The sequence below is a fragment of the Scyliorhinus canicula genome, chromosome 17 (genome assembly GCF_902713615.1).
Source record: "Scyliorhinus canicula chromosome 17, sScyCan1.1, whole genome shotgun sequence".
Taxonomy (NCBI): domain Eukaryota; kingdom Metazoa; phylum Chordata; class Chondrichthyes; order Carcharhiniformes; family Scyliorhinidae; genus Scyliorhinus; species Scyliorhinus canicula.
The window spans coordinates 56,869,770-56,891,725 of record NC_052162.1 but is presented as its reverse complement, the minus strand read 5'-3'; the positions used below and the strand labels follow the sequence as shown (position 1 = coordinate 56,891,725).

The following is a 21,956-nucleotide window of genomic DNA, read 5'->3' as shown; positions in this document are numbered from 1 at the left end:
CACTTTTATTCAAATCTCATTTAGCATCTCTCGCCAATGGAGATACTTATATCAGTCTTTCCTCACAACTATGGTTTCATATTCCTCATCCTTATGAAACTACACTGTATGCTTCCTGTTTGTTTAATGTCCTTTCAATAACCACACAGTGCTCCATTTGTAGCCTAACCAATGTTTTGTACAAATGTTATATTTATTTACTCATCAACCCTGTATCTCTATGCATAAACCCAAAATACTGTTGGCCTTTATTGTGGCTTTATCCACCTGCACTCATTTTCAGGAAAGTACGTTTTGAACCTATGGGTTTCTCTATTTATTCACATCCTTCAGCAGTTTTCCAATGTGGAAACCCCGATTCCTTATTTTTCTCCGAAAGTCGATGATAGAATGGGCAGAAGGAGCCCATTCGGCCCACTGAGTCTGCACCAATCCTCTGAAAGACCACTTATACCTAGGCCCACTGCCCCACCCTATCCCTGTAATCCCGTGCATTGATCACGGCCAATCCATCTAACCTGCACACCTTTGGACTGTGGGAGAAAATCCTCGCAGACGCTGGGAGAACGTGCGAACTTCACACATACAGTCATCCAAAGCCAGGATCAAACCCAGACCCTTGGCGCTGTGAGGCAGTAGTGCTAACCACTGCACAACCATGCCGTCCTCACTTAACCATTTTAAATTGCAACAATTTGTCTGATCTCCAAATCCATTTGCAACCGTCTTTTCTATTTCAGCAAACTTGTCACTTTCTTACCATCCGCAAATTTTGAGATTGCATTCCCCAACTCCAAAATACGGCAACACCAGTTGTCTGGACATTTTCAGCAGATTCCACAACTCACAGACTCACCAGTCACAGTGCCGCAACAATCCTGGACCCACTGGATGATGCTGCCGAACTGCAAGGGGAGGACGATAAGTCCAAAGCACCCTTGGGAAACACTGATAAAAGTACTGAGCGGGCCTGGGATGTTTATGCACTGAGTGGCACAAGTAGAGGCAGCAAAGTGTAAATTAGCGGTGTGTGTGTGCGCGCATGCATGCCAGGCGATTTAAACGTCTTGAAGTACATCTATTCCATGAATACATTTATTATATTTATTGACTGCATTGCTTAACTGTTGATGGTGATCAATTTATTTTGGATTTGTGTGTGCACAAGTGCATCGCCCTATATTTTCAAATGAATGGATTTGAAAGTTTGCACTGGTGTCTTAATATTCGGTTTGGCATATTTTATGTCTCAGGTACACATTTTATCCAGTTCATACTGCGATTGTCAGCACACACAAAATACATGCTGAGCACATTGGCAGTAACAACCTGGCAGTACCCCTGCCTACTGGCAGTGCCATGGTACCACTCTGCCCAAAGGACATGCACCTGGGGGCCTCCGATCCCCTGGGAGACATCCGAGAGTGCCGTTCTGTCTGGTCCCCGTTTGTAGAGGTAACGCAGCAAGCCCAGGGGCCACAGGTTATCCTGCTGCAGAGCACAGATCTGTGATGGTCTCCCCAGACTGCTGCATTCGCTGCTGTCAGTGTCTCGCAGACATTTGGAGAAAGTAGAGGAGAGACCTGTATACTCTTGACAAGACAATTATATTTTTCTAACTGACCACTGGTTAGCTCCCTCCTAACAGGCATTTGCACTACCTGCATGCTGTACCTCTTGATGGCCTTCTTCCATTTCCGTATCTGTTCCAGTCTTCCTCTGTACCACTCCTTTTGCATCCAGGCGTCCAGGAACACTGGATGAGATTCAAGTTGTCTCCGAGAGCTCTGCAGATCTTAAAACCCTGACAAAACTATGTCCTTCACTGGTTCTCGAGAAGCATCTGGTGCCTGTGGTCAAAGTGCCTCTTCCAGACACCAAGCTCCTGCAGCCAGTTAAATCCACTCACTCCCTGACATCACTCTCAACCTCCCCAACATTACCCTCAACCAACCCCCAGTTACCCTCAACCTCCCTTGCAATGATTCACGTCCTTCGCTATCCGCTTTGAAAAAAATGCCCACGCTGTGGTATGCAGCTCAAAGTGGCTCACATTCCACTCAGATGGACTCGGCTACTCATTGCCAGCTTTAAATGACTGGGAAACTGAAGGCCGGCAATCCCTATACACCTCACACTTAGGGTGCGATCCAATGGCCACGCTGTGCCCGAAAAACATCTCACCGCGGCGCAGCGTGGCTGATGAAAGCTGGGAGACCCCGCTCGCAACTCCTCGTGTGATCCAACGCGATCTCGCGAGACGTTGCGATGTATATCCTGCCCACAAACGGGGACCAGACAGGACGGCACTCGTGGGGTCTCCTGGGAGATTGGAGGCCCCCAGCTACATGCCCTTTGGGCAGGGTGATGCCGTGGCACTGCTGGTGCCACCTGGTCACCCTGGCAGGGCATCTGCTACTTCATAGTTTTAATAATAACACAAAACATTTTAGCAAAAATTGTGCTGTCCAATCTAAAGTTCAACAGACATCTTAGTAAAAGGAGTCTAAGGGCAGGAGTAGGCTGCTCCTGTAGCTACTCCGCCATTCAACTAAATAATCAAGAAGGGCATCAATGTGGGTGTGGGGAGTACACAAGCCAAACACAATCCTTCATTCAGTACAAAGAATTGTACCGGTAAGTCTAGCTGGTGGAACATGACAATGCCATCATATTTAAATTGATTTTCCAAGAATATAGAGAAAAAATCATCTTTTTTCCTTCAAATATATATATTCCTCCCTCTCTTTGATGAAGAGTCAAAGGAACTCAACATGTTAACTAGTTTTTCTCTCTCTTCCAAAGATGCTGCTAGACCTGCTGAGTTTTTCCAGTATTCTCCGTTCTGGTTTCAGATTCTAAACTTCTACAGTATTTTGCTTAATTTAGTGTTTAATGCACTGTCATTTTGGAAGAGAAGAAGGCACCACTGGAAGGGATCAAAGCAAAGTGGGAGGAAGAGTTGGGAGGGGGTGTGGAGGAGAGGTTCTGGTGTGAGGTGCCCCGGAGAGTGAACGCCTCCACCTTGTGTGCGAGGTTTGGGCTGACACAGCTGAAGGTGGTATACAGAGCACACCTCACAAGGGCGAGGATGAGCGTGGCAGGGGAACCTGTTGGAATTCTTGATTCTTGAGAAGGTTATGCATGAACTGAGGGGAAGGATGGAGGGGTTCTTCAATTCATGGGCGTTATTCATTATGCACTTTCAAGAATTCTATAAACCGAACATTAGTGGGTGGGGGGGAGGACTGTATGTGTTAATGGTGACTATGGGTGATTCCTTTTTGTTACTTGTTTATGTTAACATGCGGGCAGTTGTTTGGGGGTTGATGGGAGGATGGAATTGTTGATATGGGGATTGACATTATATTCGTCACTGCCCATTGTTGGAGGGTGCAAATTTGGCAGAAAATGTGAAAAAGGAGAATAAAAATATTTAAAAACAAAGAGCCCTCAGGATTCAACATTTGAATTCAACAACTTTAGACTGTGATCTTTCTCTTCCATCTTAAACCCTTTTTAAAAATAGCCCATTCACTGTCTCAATTCAATAACCCTTCCCCTCTCACTCCACTCTCCCCCTCACTCCATACCAGGCCACCTGTCTTTCGTTCTTCCCCTCGCCCCACGCCAGGCCACCTGTCTTTTGTTCTTCCCCTTGCCCCACGCCAGGCAACCTGTCTTTTGTTCTTAAAGTTGCTACATCTTGTAATCTCTCCCAGCTAGAGCTTAATATCTAACACATTTCTTCCTTTCTTAAAATATGTTAACCCTGTTTTCTCTCCCTACAAATGCTGGATGACCTGATTCCCTGTCCTTTATTCAGATTCCAGCATCCATAGTATTTTGCTCATCTTCCATTGATGATGTTTGCAATAAACTTTCAATTTATGTAACCGGAAAAATAGCCTGTGCAAAATGTTAACTTAATGAATTTGTGGTAAAAGCAATTATCTTTTATCATTTACCTAATTTTCAGTAGTAAAATTAGTAGTTTATTCGTCTCAATTTTCTTTCCTTCTCCAATGAAGGCTTAAGTTTTGGGAAAAGTGCCAGAGGATGTTGCAGTTGTGTAATGTCAACAGGTTATTTGAATATAGGAGATATTCCTATTTCCGAGATCCATACGAACATTTTCCAGCATACCATCTAAAACAGGGGTGGGCAAACTACGGCCCACGGGCCGCATGCGGCCCGCCAAAGGTCTTTATGCGGCCCACCAAGATCAAGTCATATTAAAAAAAAAAAAATTTTTGGACATTTTTTTTTAATTTTAAGGTTAATGGGGGGGCTGTTGGGTTACTGGTATAGGGGGGATACGTTGACTTGAGTAGGGTGATCATTGCTCGGCACAACATGTGTTTCATGTGAAGTTTCTACTTTAAAATATTAATTAATAAAAATTAATTGCTTTTTTTTCTTTAAAACCTTTTATTTTGGCTATTTTAAATATTAATTATTTTACTTAATATACTATGCGGCCCTTTAAAATTGTGAATTTCTGAATGTGGCCCTTGCACGGAAAAGTTTGCCCACCCCTGATCTAAAAGCTGAAATCCTGAGTTATTATTTTCCCCACATCAGCGAATGTGGCTGAAATCAATGATTGTGTCAAACTTACTGTCGCAGCTTTTGTTAATTTTTGTTGCTTTTTACAGAAACAAAGATGAACTTCAAATGCTTGGTCTCATACAGAGAGTAGACTATATACATTTCATATGGGTAGAGAAGCAGCTATAGGTGATGTAAGGTTAACAATCTATTCAACAATTTCAGCTGACAATGTGAATGATTGAAATTCCACCGGGAATGGATCTCTCAGCGCAGCAGGAGTTGAGTATGTGGTTGACAGTCTGACTTGGATGGCCAGTGACAATTTGAGCTGTTCCATTTGCAGAGGTGTCCACATCTTCCTTGGTCTGTCCTCAACTGTGGGCAGCATGGTAGAACAGTGGGCAGCACAGTGGGTAGCACTGTTGCCTCACAGCTTCAGGTTCGATTCCTGGCTTGAGTCACTGTCTGTGTGGAGTCTGCATGCTCTCTCGACATCTGCGTGCTTATCCTCCGGGTGCTCCGGTTTCCTCCCACAAGTCCCGGAAGACATGCTGTTAGGTGAATTGTACATTCTGAATTCTCCCGGTGTACCCGAACAGGTGCCGGAATTTGGCGACTAGGGGATTTTCACAGTAATTTCATTGCAGTGTTGATGTAAGCCCACGTGTGACAATAAAGATTATTTTTAAAGAAGTGGTTGAGGATTGTCCAGAACATTTTCCTGGGACTTCATCACTTCGGTCAAATACCAGGTTGTAGTTGGTGATGTTTGCAATCAACGAAGAGAAGAAGTGCGCCACCATGAGGTGCAGCTATCATCAGTTTGTAGGATATAGAGTACGTTTCATTAGGACCTACGGGATTTCAGGCAGGTACATAGGGTTTTGTGCTGTCTCACTGCTTTGTTAGTAATCTGTCAATAGTGTTCCTGGAACGGGCAGCACGGTGGCCTAGTGGTTAGCACATCTGCCTCACGGCGCTGAGGTCCCAGGTTCGATCCCGGCTCTGGGTCACTGTCCGTGTGGAGTTTGCACATTCTCCCCGTGTCTGCGTGGGTTTCGCCCCCACAACCCAAAAATGTGCACATTAGGTGGATTGGCCACGCTAAATTGCCCCTTAATTGGAAAAAATAATTGGGTAATCTAAATTTATAAAAAAAAAAAAAAATAGTGTTCCTGGAAGAAGACGTTTTCTCTAAGAATATCAGTGTACTAGCACATGAAGCCACTCGAGCTATGTTGGTCTCAAAATTCCAAAAATAATCTTCACGACTTCCCGGAGGTAGTAGATATCCCCATGCTCTGTCGAGGCTCCTGAACCAGATTGAGCAATAGAACTCTATGATTGGGTGGACCAGGGCGAGTGAAGCACTGCATGGTGTGTTGGCTCTGCTGCCAAATGATACCGGCCTGCTTTTGTAGGTTCATTCTCCTCTTGACCTTGACTTTAGTGTTCTGGTGGTATTGCCAATTGGTCTGTAAACGGTCAAGAGTGATACAAGATATTTTGGAGTTGGGTCATGTGTGAGCAGGCAGTCACAGAACGGGATGGCCTTCGAGTTGCTTAGATGGAAGGCTGAAACAACAGACATGGCAGCATTTGGCCAGAGTTTACACTTTCTGAAATTGATTTCCAAAGAACATGGATGTTTAATGAGTGTTTACTTGATGTCCTGGAGTTCTTTAGCCTGGAAAGCCAGGATGAAATCAGTAGCATATGAGAAGAGCTGTGAATTTGTGGAGAAGGCCACTTATATGTATGTTGATTAAAATTAACCATTAACATCTACAATCTTTTTACAATTAATTTACTGGTGTCGCTGACTAGACCAGCATTTATTGCCCATCTCTGGATGCTCTTGAGAAGGTGGTGGCAAGTTGCCTTCTTTGGATCTCACCCCTCCCAAAAAACTACAATTTCCAGACTAGTCACTCAACTTCCTAAACTGGCAGCAACCTTGTTCTCAATAACAGACGGTTGTGGTAGACTCCTGCTAAACAGACTTAGTCTTCACCTGGAAGAACTGATGACCCCTCCATCTCCTGCAACAACAGGCAGGTCCAAAACAGGTCACAGCTCCTCACGCATTGAGGCCGGCTTCCGGAAAGAAGACAGAAACCACTTTTGTTGACTTACCCTGAGCTTAGTGTGGTACTCTGGTATGCTGCTGAAACTCAAATCATTTACAATGATCCGACAACAAATCAGTTGAATGATCTGTAACTTACACCTTGGAAATCAAAGCAGTTGCCCATGTGTAGCCAACAATGGGCTCCCAGAGATCAGTCCTTGCACTGGCCCTCTTCAAAATATAGAAAGTCTGAATTAATCCCCATTAAGCACCACTTCACATTGCTCCAACCAATTTTTATCATTATTTTTGAACTTAAGCTATTAAAACTAAACATAAAATACCAGAATTTTCAATAATTCTGATTGAAAAGAAAATCTCAATGACCAACTGTAAATGTTCAAACAGTAATGATAGAATGGCTACAGCTCAGAAGGAAGCCACTTACAAACTTTTCTGTCTTTACAGACTCATTGTAAGAACACCTCAGCTAGTCTACCCCCACCCCCTCACCCTCTGCCTTGCTCTCCTAATGCTTTCTCTTAATCACTTAAAAATTTAATTGTAACAGCTCATGAGCAACAGGCCAGTTGAGAGGAAATGGCTTGGAACAAAATCCCAGTTATATGCCATAAAAAACACAACTTCAGAAAATATCTCAGGAAAAAAATGTTAGTACAAAACAGAATCAGATACAGGTTACTGCCCATAATGAAAGGGTAGCCCAGTTAAATATTATTTTAAAATCATGAACAGATCCATAATTTTATGGTGATCACCCAAAATTACATTTTCAGTCATTGCAGTTCTGGGATTCAGGCAATGTTTTTGAATAATGCTTCCCAAATTATTTTCCAATTTGATCCCATTTTATCAGTTGAAAACCAATGAAGCCAACAAAAATACAACAGCAATCACACAGTGCAGTAACATATGCTATATAAAGTTTGAGTTATACAGATCAACATATTATTTAAATCTATGATGAAAATATTTGCGGTTCTTGTTTTTTGAAGTAGGCAGTGTTGACTTGTGTGTGGGCAGTTAGCACCTTGTGATGAATTGTGGGTCCGCAGGTTGTGACTGCATCGACTGTATCTGGTGCCATGCCCGCCTGGTCGATCATATGTGGATGTCGATGTTGTTGGCTTGTCGGTTGTGGGTAGGGCTGGCCTGGTGGCATCTGGCCTTCTCCGCAGAAAACATTTTCAGGCAGGGTTGCTGAATTGTTATCTGGATTTTCTCTCTCTTGTATGAATTTTCCTTCCTCGCACAAACACGGAAGCAATTCTCACATCTTAACTAGAAAATTTCATAGTATATATCAAAAGAGGAAGCAGAATTGTATTCATATTATATGGATACCACTGTTAATGTGATATTTTTTATATAGAGACCAGAATAATTTTCATTTCTCATCGCAAGAGAGAATTAGTAACATATTTTGTAATTGTTAGGAGTTCATGGGGCAGGCAGGGAGGGCTTGCAGGAGTGTTGGGAACTGATGGGTTGGCTTGACCAGCTATTGAGCTATTGTCCATTAGGCACCAGTTGGGTGAGGTGCCAGCAGTCTTTGGGGCTGCAGTCTGGTGTGTTGTGGTGTGTGTATAGGTCAGCAATCTCTACTGCAAAAGGATCAGCAGCCGCAGAGAGGCGATAACCAATCGGAGCAAAAACAGTCACACAGATCCGTTTGGAAGGAAGAAAGTCACAATTTAACCATTCCAAAACTTACATGCTTACTTATCTGCCCACCAGAATAGAAAATAAAACAAAATTGCTGTAAATACACAGGGGCCCAGATTTTCGCTCTTGGGTCGTATGCTGAGACAGGGGAATTCCTAGTTCCCCGAACAAGACCTCTAAAATTATCTGCCCAAACTTGACCAAGCCGTAAATGTTGTTCAACTGTTGGCTGACCCTGGGATGTATAGCCCATCATTTTCTGTATGGGAGAAAAGTCATTGCTGCTGAACAAAGTGTTCTCTGCTGAAACACTGAAAGCATGCAGTAGCTTCACAAGAAGCAGCCATGGAGATGATATTATCTTGCTACCACTACCGGATACAGAAATATTGCATTCATGTTGTTAACGGTCAAGTCTCAGGGCGTGAATGAATGACAAACACTGCTATACTCACTATCCCATCCATTTGCCCTCTTGCCACCCATCTATCAACAGGTGCCCACACGCTGTTGACCTTTGATCAGATCTCTCATAGCGAACAATGTCACAGCATAACTGTGACTAAGAGGCAGAAAACTAGTAGGGCTGTCAGTGGTCATAGCGTGCTGCCATGAAGTCACAGCCACAATATACACTGCACCAACCATTTGGGGAGAGGCATTTTCTCCACCAAACCTTACCAGTAATCATTGATGATGCGGTGAAATGTGAAAATGTAAGTGCCCAAAAATGAATGTGATGAATGTAGAAATTGTTATACATTACATTTCCAGTAACGTTATTAAAAACCCAGGGCGCGATTCTCCGCTGCCCATGACGGGTCGGAAAATAGCGGGAGGGCCTTCCCGACATTCGGGAAGTCGGGCCATCGAGTCTGCACCAGTGCTTGGAAAGAACACCCTACTTAAGCCCACACCTCCACCTCATCCTCCTAATCTCACCAACCTTTTGGACACGAAGGTGCAATTTAGTATGGCCAATACACCTAACCTGCACCTATTTGGACTATGGGAGGAAACCGGAGCACCCGTAGGAAACCCAAGCAGATACGGGAGAAAGTGCAAACGTCACGCAGACAGTCGCCTGAGGCTGGAATTGAATGCGGGACCTTGGAGCTGTGAGGCAGCAGTACTAACCACTGTGCTACCGTGCCGTCCCGTATGTCTGCTAAAGCTGTAATTAAGGTGTTGTAATAAAGTGAGGCTCATTCATTCCAACCACTTGGTTACAGATAAAGGTCTAATGAAACATTGTTATGTTTTGGATAGTTCCCTGGATAAATAATTTAGGAAGGATTGTATTTTAGTCCCAGTTAAGCAGGTCATGGAACTTAATGAGATATGGATTTTAAAAATATATATTTATACAAGGCTTTTACATATATACATGAAAATATCAGAAGACCAAAACATGAATCGAAGCCACAAACCCCCAACCTCCCTCAATACCAATCCCCACTGCACCTTGCTACCTAAAATTTTCCCCTCTTATCCCTCCACCCCCTCAATCCACCTTGAAGAAATAAATGAACGGCTTCCATCTCCAGGTGAACTCCTCCTCCGACCCCCGCAAAGCGAACTTGACCTTCTCCAACCCAACCACAGGAATTCTGCCAGGCCACTCACCCATGGAATCGCTGAGTCCCGCCAAAACACCAAGATCCGTCTCCAGGCTATCAAAGAGGCAAAGGCCAATACATCAGCCTCTCTCCCCACCTGGATTCCTGTATCTTCCGGCATACCAAATACCACCACCTCCGCACTCGGGTCCGTCACCACACTCATACGTAACAACTGAGAACTCCTGCCAGAACCCCCTCAAGCTTTGGACACTTCCACAATACGTGGACATGATTTGCAGGCCACCCCGCACACTAACCGTACTTGTCCTCCACTCCTTCAAAGAACAGGCTCATCCTCGCGACCGTCATGTGGGCCCTATGCACCACCTTAAACTGGATGAGACTTGAGGACGTGTTCACCCTTTGCAAGGCCTCTTTCCACATACCACACCTCCCCGCCCAGCTCCTCCTCCCATTTGCGCTTCATCTCCTCCTCCATCAGCTCACTGCAGATATCTCAACACCCATCCCTCCCAAATATCATCCTCCGACAACAACTTGCCCTGCAACACCAGAGGGCGGCAGTGCCAGGAAGGATAGGACGTCTCTCCTCACAAAATCCCTCACCTGCAGATACCTAAAGCCTGTCCCTCCTGGCAACATCCATCTCCTCAAACTCCTCCAGTGCCGCAACCTTACCACAAACAAGTTTCTAAAGTACGCTATCCCCACCTGCCGCCACCTCCAGAACCTTGTATCCAGCCCGGCCGGCACAAACCTATGGTTATCACATATCGGCACCCATTACGACATGCCTTCTAACCCAAAATGCTCCCTACACTGGCTCCACACACATAATGCCGAAACCATCACTGGGCGCATGGAGTTCCTGACCAGCGATGACGGGAAGGGCGGCAATAGTGCCCTCAAAACCATCCCCCGACACAATGCCGCCTCCATCCACCGCCCATTTCCTCACCATTGCAATGTTCACCGCCCAATAATGCCAGCACCCCCACCCCAGGTACACCCTCCTCACCTGCGCAGTCTTCCCCGCCCACACAAACCCCAAAATTACCCCATTCACCTTCCTGTAAAAGGACTTTAGAACAAAGATGGGGAGGTTCTGGAACACGAACAAGAACCTGGGCAGCACCGTCTATTTAACCATCTGCACTCGCCCAGCCATTGACAGTTGTAACACATCCCACCTCTTAAAAAAAATCTGCCTTCATTTCTCCACCATTTTATTTTAATTTTATCTTCTTTTCATGTACTAAATGATCTGTTTGAGCTGCTCACAGAAAACACTTTTCACTATACCTTGGTACACGTGACAATAAACAAATCCAATCAATCCATCCAGTCGTGCCAAGTTCAATTTGTTTAGCTGGGCCCAGCTCCATGCTACCTGGATTCCTAGATACCGAAAACTCACCCCACCACTCTGAACTGCAACTCCCCTAACATCCTCTCCTGCCTTCTAGCAATGATTGGGAACACCTTGCTCCTCCTGATATTCATTAATGGGTTATAGATGGTGTAATTAATGGGTGGAGCTGTATATATCTGTAGTTTTGCAGTCTGCTATAGGATTTTAAGTGGAACAGCAGCTTTGCCAAATGTGGTCAAGTCGACCAGAATTTTACAGGATCTACTCTTGAAAGGAACACTCTCCCAAAGTCTCTACACAACTAACCCATTTTGTTAATAAGTGGCATTTGAACTGTATTCAATGTGAATTGAGAAGTAGGTCCAGATAGTACCTTGAAGTTTTTCCTTTTATCTAAGAACAGTTAATTGTAAAGCTATTTATTTGATGTTAATATGATTAATTCTATGTTTAAACTAAATTTGTTTTAACATAAAAGAAACCTCAAAGGAATAAATATTGAAAGGGAATTTCTGTCCCTGAAAAATTGAGGGATTTCCTTGCTCATTTGCATCCCACCAAAGTTGAGATTGACATTTACATCTAATTGACTGTGCATATTAAGCTGCACCCCCCTCCCCCCCAACATTAAATTGTCCATTCACATGACGGTACGCAAATCATCTTTAAGGAATACGTTCAATAAACATTTTTGCATAAAGTTCATTGGGCTTTGAGATTCTACCCTGGTGGAATCCAAGTGAACCTCAAAGTAATGAGGGCGTCGCGAGCTACAATGTGCACCATCCTCTGCACCTTCTGCCTCCTGGTTGTCATCTTTCAAAGTGACTTTGTACTCTCTGCCTTGGCCCTCCTGCAGGTACCAATCTCATTGCTTGTGTACAGCACAATCCTGACTGGTTGCGTACAAAAGAGTGTGCCTCCAAGTATATCCTGGCACCAAAAATGCATCTTCAAAATGCCCTTGGTTTGTTTGATGACACATCTGGTGGTGATATGGTCGCATCCTCAGGTTTAAAAGAACACTTTTAAGTGGGTTTCTCCTGTTTCTGAGCAATCAGCTGGGAACTCTTCTTCTGGGTGAAGGCATCTGGAAGGATGGAATGCAATTGGGCAGAAGCAAACTTGGTAACTCCCTGGAAATATTGTGCACACCACCTGCATGAAGGTTGTTTTGTGGTTGCAAACCGGCTGCAGATTGATGGTGTGGAAGATTTGGGGTTGCTAACCACCCCTGGGCGATCCAAATGTGCTTTAATTGCCATGTGTTGAGTCAATGACACCCTGCACCAATGGGAAGCTGGTCAGAGTTACAAACCCAAACATCTGCTCATTCTGACTATCGTAATATTTTTTAAAGTATCTAATTGATGTATCTATCAAATAAGCCATCAGTCACCTGTCTTATGCATTTGTGTCATACCAATTTCAAATCCGGCAAATGTATCTGGAAGAGCCGAGAAGGATCAATAGGGTTGAGTGTAATGGTGACTTTGGCAGCCACTAGTAAAGTGTGGCCGCCAGATTAAGATGGGAGCAGGTCTTCCATCAGGTTGCAAATGTCTGCCAGCACCACATATCACACCCTGAGCTTTCTGAGACACTAGTATACATACATGTTGTGGAAACGTTTCCTCTTGTCTGTACACTGTGTGCTAGGTTGGACCTCAAGTGCACCTTTCACTGATCCCCTCTTCCGTGGAGCTACGGTCTATGATCAAAATGGTGCAGCAGATGTGGTCCCTCGACTTCTTGGTCCTCATCTGACATCCAATTCAAAACTGCACAAATGTCACTCATCAGAGCTCTGAAGTACAGATCAAAGCTCTAAACATCCAGGTGTAGCCGACACCCCCCCCCAGTGTTGAAGGAATCCCTCTGTGCAAATATTGTCAACTAACTTTTTTCCCCACAGCAGGTAAGAAAACAGCTGTCCGCACTGTGTACTTTTTGGCATTTTCCCCTGACGTAGCTACAGTCTCTTTCACTGGTGTGTTCCAGAGAGTCAGGCAGACCGATTAAGAATTAAATATTGTCCGAAACTATTTTAAATTAAAATTTGCTATTCAACGCCCCAACACTCCACTAGAGGAACCAATGTTAAGAGGAAAATGGTGTAACCGGTGTCTCATTTCAGAGTGGATTGCATATTAGGATTGGTATTCTCCTATCAACACCTACCCTCGACCCGCCAATGGCACTGCCATCACCACCCACATACTCAGAGGAACTGACTGCTCCTTAGGCGAGTTATCTTTTCAGATTAATCAGTTTTTTAATCTGCCTTCTTATCTCTTGGTGCATACCAGGTTCCATTATGGGTCAAGGAACAGGAATTCCTGAGTTGGTGAGTCCCCTGCATGCAATTTTGAAAAAATTCTCAAGTAGTAGTAGTGCCGGGCTACAGGCCACCAGTGTTGAGATCAGGAGCAAAATTCTCCGACCCCCCGCAGGGTCGGAGAATCGCCCGGGGCCGCCGAAAATCCCGCCCCCGCCGTGGCAGAAATTCTCCGCCACCTGGGAATTGGTGGAGCGGGAATCACGCTGCGCCGATCAGCGAGGCCCCCTGCGCTGATTCTCCGGCCCGCGATGGGCCGAAGTCCCGCCGCTGGGAGGCCTCGCCCGCCGCCGTGGTTTGAACCACCTCCGGTGGCGGTGGGATCGGCGGTGCGAGCGGGCCCCTGGCGGGGGCCCCCACGGTGGCCACGCCCGCGATCGGGATCCACCGATCGGCGGGGGCACTCTTTTTCTTCCGCCGCCGCTACGGCCTCCACCATGGTGGAGGCGGAAGAGAATCCCCCAGCGCGCATGCAGCGGTGGTGACATCAGCGGCAGCTGACGCACCGGCGCATGCGCGAACCGGTGAAGGCCTTTCGGCCAGCCCCAGGCGGCAAAGGTGCCAACCGCTCCAGCGCGGGCCTAGCCCCTCAATGTGAGGGCTTGGCCCCTAAAGGTGCGGAGAATTCCGCACGTTTGGGGAGGGTCGACGCCGGAGTGGTTGGCGCCACTCCGATACGCAGTGACCCCCCGCCCGCAGGGGAGAATCCCGCCCCTGGTCCAGTAGACAGGTTCAATGGGAGAAGGATATGTAGGGGAGGAGAAAATCAATGACCCAGATGTCAAACTATTGGCACCAAATGTTCTCTAGTGCTATATTAATTTTAGCAAGTTAAAGTACTTGTTGCAATCAAGTAATTTATAATATGGTGCTCCTGTTAATGAACTGTCGTAGTACTCTCCAAATACCAGATAAAGGAGTTCAAACCATGACACACTTTCTCCCAAATGGTAGGGTTAAATATTCCAGGTTCAGAAATGTGCACTTCCCTTTTCCCATTGGTTTGGAGTTGAAATTCAACCCTATTACGTAAAATTAAGTCTTCTCACACTGCTAGCTGGTAAACACCCAAGTCACATTTGTTTAGACAGTATTAAATTCTGGAACAGTGCAAATAGTTTAATCCTTGCCTCAAGAGAGGCAGTGTTGCATAGCTAGATTTCTGAACCTAATATTGAACCATACCTTCAGAGCAAAGAAAAATAATGTAAAGACCTCAAGAGTTGAAAGAAACCGGTGCAATTTATGAATATTATTTTCTAGTACCTTATTTGCTACATACATATCACACAGTCAAAAATGTCAATGGGATAATCATATTAGACACACTACTCTTTCAGGTCAACGAATATGTGACAGTGTTGGTACTTCGAAAAGTTCTAATATTTGAAGTAACCACAATGGAAACAGTCAAAGATATTTCGAGAAAACAGCTTAATTGTTTCCAGCAAAACCTCTATCTCCCATTCCCGCCTCATACCAGTGCTGAAACTCCAATTTCACTCCCTTATGAAACTGATGTGCACTCGGAGCATAACTTGATGAGGCATTCACCACTAGATCCAAATCATCCAAATCAGAGGCCTTCCCTCTCTGTCAAAATTGTCACTACTCTATAATCGATCCTAGAGAACGATAACTTAAAACCGCTACTCTTTCCAGCCAACTGAATCCTTAAACCTTTCCTCCCACCCCAAGTGAGAGGAGCTCAGAGATTTCTTAATCACCAAGAGCTACCATATGCTCCGTCTCTTGCTTCCCCTTTTTACTTAATTCCCAAATCAAACTTAATTCCTATCCCTGAACCTGTATCTATCTCACTTTCATTTTGCTTCCACATACTTCCATGTACTTTCCAATATCTGTCACTTCTCTCTCACCAAAATACCTTTCTCGGCCACTATGCAAGTCGCTTTAAAACAATCTTGTCCAACCCATGCCCGTGGGCCAGATGGCTGCCAGACAGGGATCGGTGGATAAAGAGACTGGCTGCTGGGGTAGGTGTATGTGAGAGAAAAAGAGAAACAGAGAGTATGTGTGAAGGAGGGATGAGATATGTGTGAGAGCAAGAGCACGCAAGCAAGTGTGTGAGAGAGGGCAGCATTTTTCATTCCAGTGACTCAAGAGCGGTAGTGGGTGGGAATCTGTGTGATTCCTCCTGGAAGGCGGGGTGGATTTTCACACCAGATCTACTGCTTTGCAGTTCATTAATTATGTATCAGCAAAAATCGTGTCAAATCTTGTTGTGGAGCAGGCAGTGATTCGTTTCATCCACTCCGCAGTTACCGCATGGGATTGAAGGTCCTGCTGCCATATTGAAACAATAGTCGTGCACACATTCACTCACTGCAGACCAGGTGTGGGCTGAATGCTCAAACATACAAAACCCTCTGCACCACGCTTCAGTGAGCCCTCCCTGGGGATTCTTCGCCAGGGTGTACAGGAAAGGTGGGATGTCCTAATTCCAAGGGATGGGGTCAGGCGGTCTACCAACCTGACCATGGCGGTCTGGGTGGAGGTTGCCTGGAGGTCTGTGTCCATGGCCACCCAAAAAGGACCATGTTGCGGTGCAGGAAAATGAGGAATGATCTGAACTCTCACTCTCAGCAGTCAAGTCCAAAGGGATGTGATACATGACCAGCAAATGGGAAATCAGCACTGATTATCTGCCAGCCACATTGAGATCCCATCACATGTTAGATCCTGCACACATTTGGCATCTTCATCACTTACTTGGGAGGGCTCAGAACTCACAGCAAGCATGCGTGCTTCTGAACTACTTTCATCCGTATTGCTCACAGTCAATCCATCTGCCTTTGTCCAGGACAAGCTTGCCCTTAATCAGAGGGGGCTATTGAAGACCAGAGCGGGGGAAACCTGAGGTGAAGACATTTTCCCTGTGCAAGGAACTGGTCGCAGAGCTGGTTAGAAGATAGAAATCAGTCCTGTGTGGAGGTGCACCTCCCCCAACAAGCCAGTGAGGGTCCATCAGGACATGACTGTGACTAACCTATAAGAGCCTGCCGAGTCAATCACTGATTATCTTTTTTTTCTACTTCAGCCACCAGCAAGAAAAGGCAAAGAACGTCCCTCAGACGACCCAACCCCAGCCAACCTCAAATGAGGAAGCATACTTCACATCTGATGAAGAACCATCACTGAGTTCAACTGTGCCCTCCACCAACTCAGATACACACACCTTGATGGGACTTAGTTCTAAAGTAAGCTTGGGTTCACAATCTAGTGATCACCTCACCGACATATGTACACATCCAGCGGAGGCGGTGGCAGCTGACGTCTCTGAAACTCAGGAGGACTTTTAATTCATTCAAGGGGTTGGTTTAGCTCACTCAGCTAAATCGCTGGCTTTTAAAGCAGACCAAGCAGGCCAGCAGCACGGTTCGATTCCCGTACCAGCCTCCCCGGACAGGCACCGGAATGTGGCGACTAGGGGCTTTTCACAGTAACTTCATTGAAGCCTACTCGTGACAATAAGCGATTTTCATTTTTCATTTTCATTTTCAAGAGACGTGGGCTTCGCTGTCTAGGCCAACATGTATTGCTAGATGGTCATCCCTAATTGCCCTTGACAAGGTGGTGGTGAGTTTCCTTTTTTAACTGCTGCAATCCATTTGGTGTAGGTAAACCACAATGCTCTTGGGGAGGAGTGCCAGGATTTCAGCACAGAAACAGTGAAGGAACAGCGATATAGTCCCACGTCATGATGGTGAGTGGCTTAGAGTGGAACCTCCAGGAAGTAGTGTTCCCTTTTATCTGCTGCTCTTGTCCTTCTAGATGGCAAGTTATGGGTTTGGAAGATGCTATCTAAGGAACCTTAGTGAGTTCTTGCAGTGCATCTTGTAGATGGTACACACTGCTGCTACTGTGCAGTGGAGGAGGTGGCGGAGGGGAGTGAATGTGTGTGGATTGGCAAAGCAGGCTGCTTTGTCCTGGATGGTGTTGAGATTCCCGAATGTGGTTGGGGCTGCATTCATAGATCATAGAATTTACAGTGCAGAAGGAGGCCATTTGGCCCATCGCGTCTGCACCTGCCCTTGGAAAAAGCACCGTACTTAAGCCTATACGTTCACCCTATCCGCGTAACCCAGTAACCGCACCCAACCTTTTTTCTTGTGGATACCAAGGGCAATTTAGCATGGCCAATCCACAAAACTGCACATCGTTGGAATGTGGGAGGAAATCGAAGCACCGGGAAGAAACCCATGCAGACACGGGGAGAATGTGAGATCACAGACAGTGACCCAGGCCGGGAATCAAACCCAGGTCCCTGGCGCTGAACTACTGTGCTACCGTGTCACCCCTAGCAGCATAGAACATAGAAAAATACAGCACAGAACAGGCCATTTGGCCCATGATGTTGTGCCGAACTTTTGTCCCACATTAAGAACAAATTAATCTACACCCCATCATTCTACTGTAACCCATGTACCTCTCCAATACCCAGACAAGTGGTAAGTATTCCATCATACTCCTGACTTGTAGATGATGGACAGGCTTTGGGGAGTCAGGCGGTTACTCACCACAGGATTCATAGCTTTTATCCTGCTCTTATAGCCAGAGTATTTATATAACTAGTCCCAAGTAGTTGTGGGGTAGGGGGCAGGGGGAGAAGAATACTGAAGGGAAGGAGGAGATTGAGCAGGATAGGTTGTCAAGGAACAGAATGGAATAGTGAAAGGTTGCCCTGGGCAATAGTTATAAGACGGTCCAAGGGGGGGAGTCGGAGAGTGTGGGCGACTGACCACCATGAGACTGGAGATGGAATCCTACCATATTTTTTCATATGGTCAGATTCTGACCTGTAACTCTCCAGCTACAGAGACAGTTTTCATTCTGGATCGAGACTGAGAAAACAAAATTGGTGAGCGGGGTTTACGCCATCACTATGGTAGGGTGGGGCCTGAGCCGGTGCGACAGAGATTGGGACACCATCTTTAAAGGGTGCACGGATCAGCACAGAAACTGAATGTCCCCTCCCCCCTCCCATGCCCTTACCCTTGCATGTTAGGATGAAGTTGATGAAGAATCTACCTTGATTGCCACATGCATGGAGTAAATAACTCCCTAAAGCGGAGGAAAGTCATCCAGGTCCACAAAGCTGAACACTCGCTCATCAGTCTTCATGGTAGAAGACACCAATAGCATTCTAAAAATACTAAATATTCAAGGAGCAAAATGGGGGGAGGAAATAAATACAATAACTATCACTAGAGAAAAAGTGCCTAAGGAAATTAATGCGGCTAAAGGCCGATAAGCCCCAAACCTGACGGGTTTCAACCTTGGATGTCAAAGGAAGTAGCTACAGAGATAGTGGGCGCACTGATTGTAATCTTCCAAGAATCCTAGATTCTGGAAAAGTCTCAGAGAATTGGAAAATTGCCAATGTAACGCCCTTAATCAAAGGAGAGGGAGATAAAAAAAACAGGTAACTATAAGCCAGTTAGTTTAACATCTGTCTTTAAGAAAATGTTAAGAGTCCATTATTAAAAATGTAACAGAAAAGCAGAGTCAGCATTGCTTCATGATGGGGAAATTATGCCTGATAAATTCTTTGAGGTGGTAATGAGCAGGATAGATAAAGGGAACGAATAGGTGTAATATACTTGGATTTCCAAAAGCCATTCGATAAGGCACTGCACAAAAGGAAAGCATGGATAGAAGATTAGCTAACTGATAAAAGACAGGAGTTGGGATAAGAGCAGCATTTTCAGGATGAAACCTGTAACTAGTGGAGTGCCACAGAGATCAATGTTGGGGCAATAAGTATTTACAATATATATTAAATGACTTGGGACGAGGGAAGGTGAATGTATTATTAACAAGTTTGCAGATGACACAAAAAGAGGTGGGAAGGCAAGCGGTGAGGATGACACAAAGAGTATATGGAGGAATACAGGTGAGTGGGCAAAAATTTGAATGGGATATAATGTAGAGGTTGTTTCCCTTTGTGGGAAAGTTTAGGACCAAAGGGCATAATCTCAGAGTAAGGATTTGCCCACTTAAGATAGAGATTAGGAGGAATTTGGTCTCTGAGAGGGTACTTCCAAAGTAGTGAAAGCACACCCTCTGAACAGGTCCTGTGAAAAAAAAACTTAAATTTAGGTAAAGAAGCAGGTGCGAGGTCTTGTGTACATATTGGATTTTTGTTGTATGCAATTTGTTCAGTTCCCTTAATTCTTCTACCCTCTCACATAACTTTCATCTATAATTCCAGCAACCTGTGAAACACATCCACTCCAGAGTTAAATTCAAAAATCACAGATACAACAGCTGCTAACAACGTTGTAACATGTTTAAATTGATAAACTGCCTGTCTTGAGAGGATTTCTCATATGCAAGTGGATGTGCTGCAGTTGAAAGTGGAATTCAACAGGTTGCAGCCAGTTTCCTGCCAAATTGTCAACTTCAGCCCTTCACTCCCAAACCCACTCACTTTTTAGGTTAAATAAAACTCCCCCTCATTTGTTTCTCGAGAACAAAAAATGATGCCGATGATGAAAGGATAGATAGGTTGGACTGAAATCAGGTAAAATGATTGGATTTTTCAGGTCCTATGGCCTTTTCCTGTATCTTTACATCCATGTTTCTCTCCTGGAATTCAGTAGATTAGCAAATTTCTACAGACAGGAATCTTTCCATTTGTTTCTTCGCAGTATCACTCACCTATCTTCCTTAATGCCACACATCCGGATTCGATCGGAGTTTGTCCAGTCGTGAACGCCGTTGTACAGCGAGGCTGTGGCAAGCATGACAGGTGAAGATCGATGACAATAGTTGCACTCCTTCGCTACCGTAATCTGCATGACAAAGGATAAGTATGAACATCTAAAGGTATTTGTAATACAGGTATAGTGCCCCAAAACCAGTAACCTCCATGCCAAACCATGCTGGATTTCAGATTTTGCCGGATTGGAGTCAGGCAGTTTGGGCCATGGGCGGGTCAAGGGTCACCTGGAGCATGGATTATAGACTGGCAGGAAAGTAGAAAATGAGGAAACTAGTCCAGTACCACATCACATTGACAAATTGTGTTTAAATTGTTGCATGGAACATGTTAAAAATGTAATGTTTTTGAACAGCTGGATTTGAGACACTGCATCTGTTCATTCTTGCCTTTAAGCCTGAAGTACAATACTGCAATACTACTGTTCTGAAGGGCAGGTATTTTTGTCAGATCTACAAAATCTGACTGTTACAATTCTGACAACCTAAAATTACTGTACTGGTCTAATGAAGACCACTGCAAGGATACACGAGCCTTGGAGAGAAAAGAGAATTACAAGAATTATTCCTGGACTCCAAGGGTGAATATATGACATGAGATTAAACAGACTAGGGTTGTATTTCCTGGAACTAAGTATATTAAGGGGTTACTTGAATTAAATTTTCAAATTGGGAGAAACTATTTCTGCTGGCTGGGAGTCTCTGGCTGGTAGAGGGGGCTGGGTCTAAAAATTTAATCCGGAGGCTTCAAAAATTAACTTAAAAAACAGTACACGCAAAAAGAAGTCGTGCAATGCTAGTCCGAGGCAACAGATGAACTCCTACGCGACCGCTTGGAATCAGTGGACTGGTCCATATTCAAGAACTCAGTGGCCAAACTAAAAGAGTATGCCACCACCATCAGACTTCATCAGCAGGTGTGCAGAAGATTGCATGCCAAAGAAGATAGTACCTACTTTCCCCAACCAGAAACCATGGCTTAATTGGGAGATTCACTCCCTACTGAATACCAGGTCTGAGGTGAGTAGGACAGGTGACCCTGACCTATACAAGAAATCCTGGTATGAACTCTGCAAAGCCATCAGGGATGCCAAGAGACAATACCCAGACTAAGCTCGAGTCACAGACTAATGACACAGACTCTCATCGGTTGTGGCAAGGCTTAACAACATGACGGGCTACAAAACAAAGCCAAGTAGAATCCCCGGCAGCAGTGCACCCCTCCCCGATGAACTCAATGCATTCTGTGCTCGGTTCAAGCAGGAAACCATCAAATTGCTGTCAACTGCCCCAGCAGCCTTGGACACACCCATATCTACCGTCACAGCTTCCAAAGTCAGTTCAGCCTTCTTGAAAGTGAACCTTCGGAAAGAGACGGGTCCTGCTGGAGTCCCTGGTCGGGCACTCCGATTCTGTGCGGACCAACTGGCGGGCGTGTTCGCGGGCATCTTCAGACTCTCCCTACTCCGTTCCAAAGTTCCCACCTGCTTCAAGAAGACCACCATCATTCCGGAGCCAAAGAAGAACCAGGCAACGTGCCTCAACACTACAGTCCAGTGGCCTTGACATCTATCATTATGAAGTGCTTCAAGAGGTTAGTCATGAGAC

At 45.2% G+C, this 21,956-nt stretch overlaps 1 protein-coding gene across 1 annotated transcript in view; it reads right to left on the bottom strand.

Moving 5' to 3' along the window:
- Nucleotides 1-21,956, bottom strand: part of LOC119951393 (BCL-6 corepressor-like protein 1) — a 153,321-nt gene that overhangs the window by 117,397 nt on the left and 13,968 nt on the right. Inside the window, 1 exon segment of the mRNA XM_038774530.1 lies at nt 20,289-20,422. Coding sequence (XP_038630458.1) covers nt 20,289-20,422 — 134 coding nt within the window.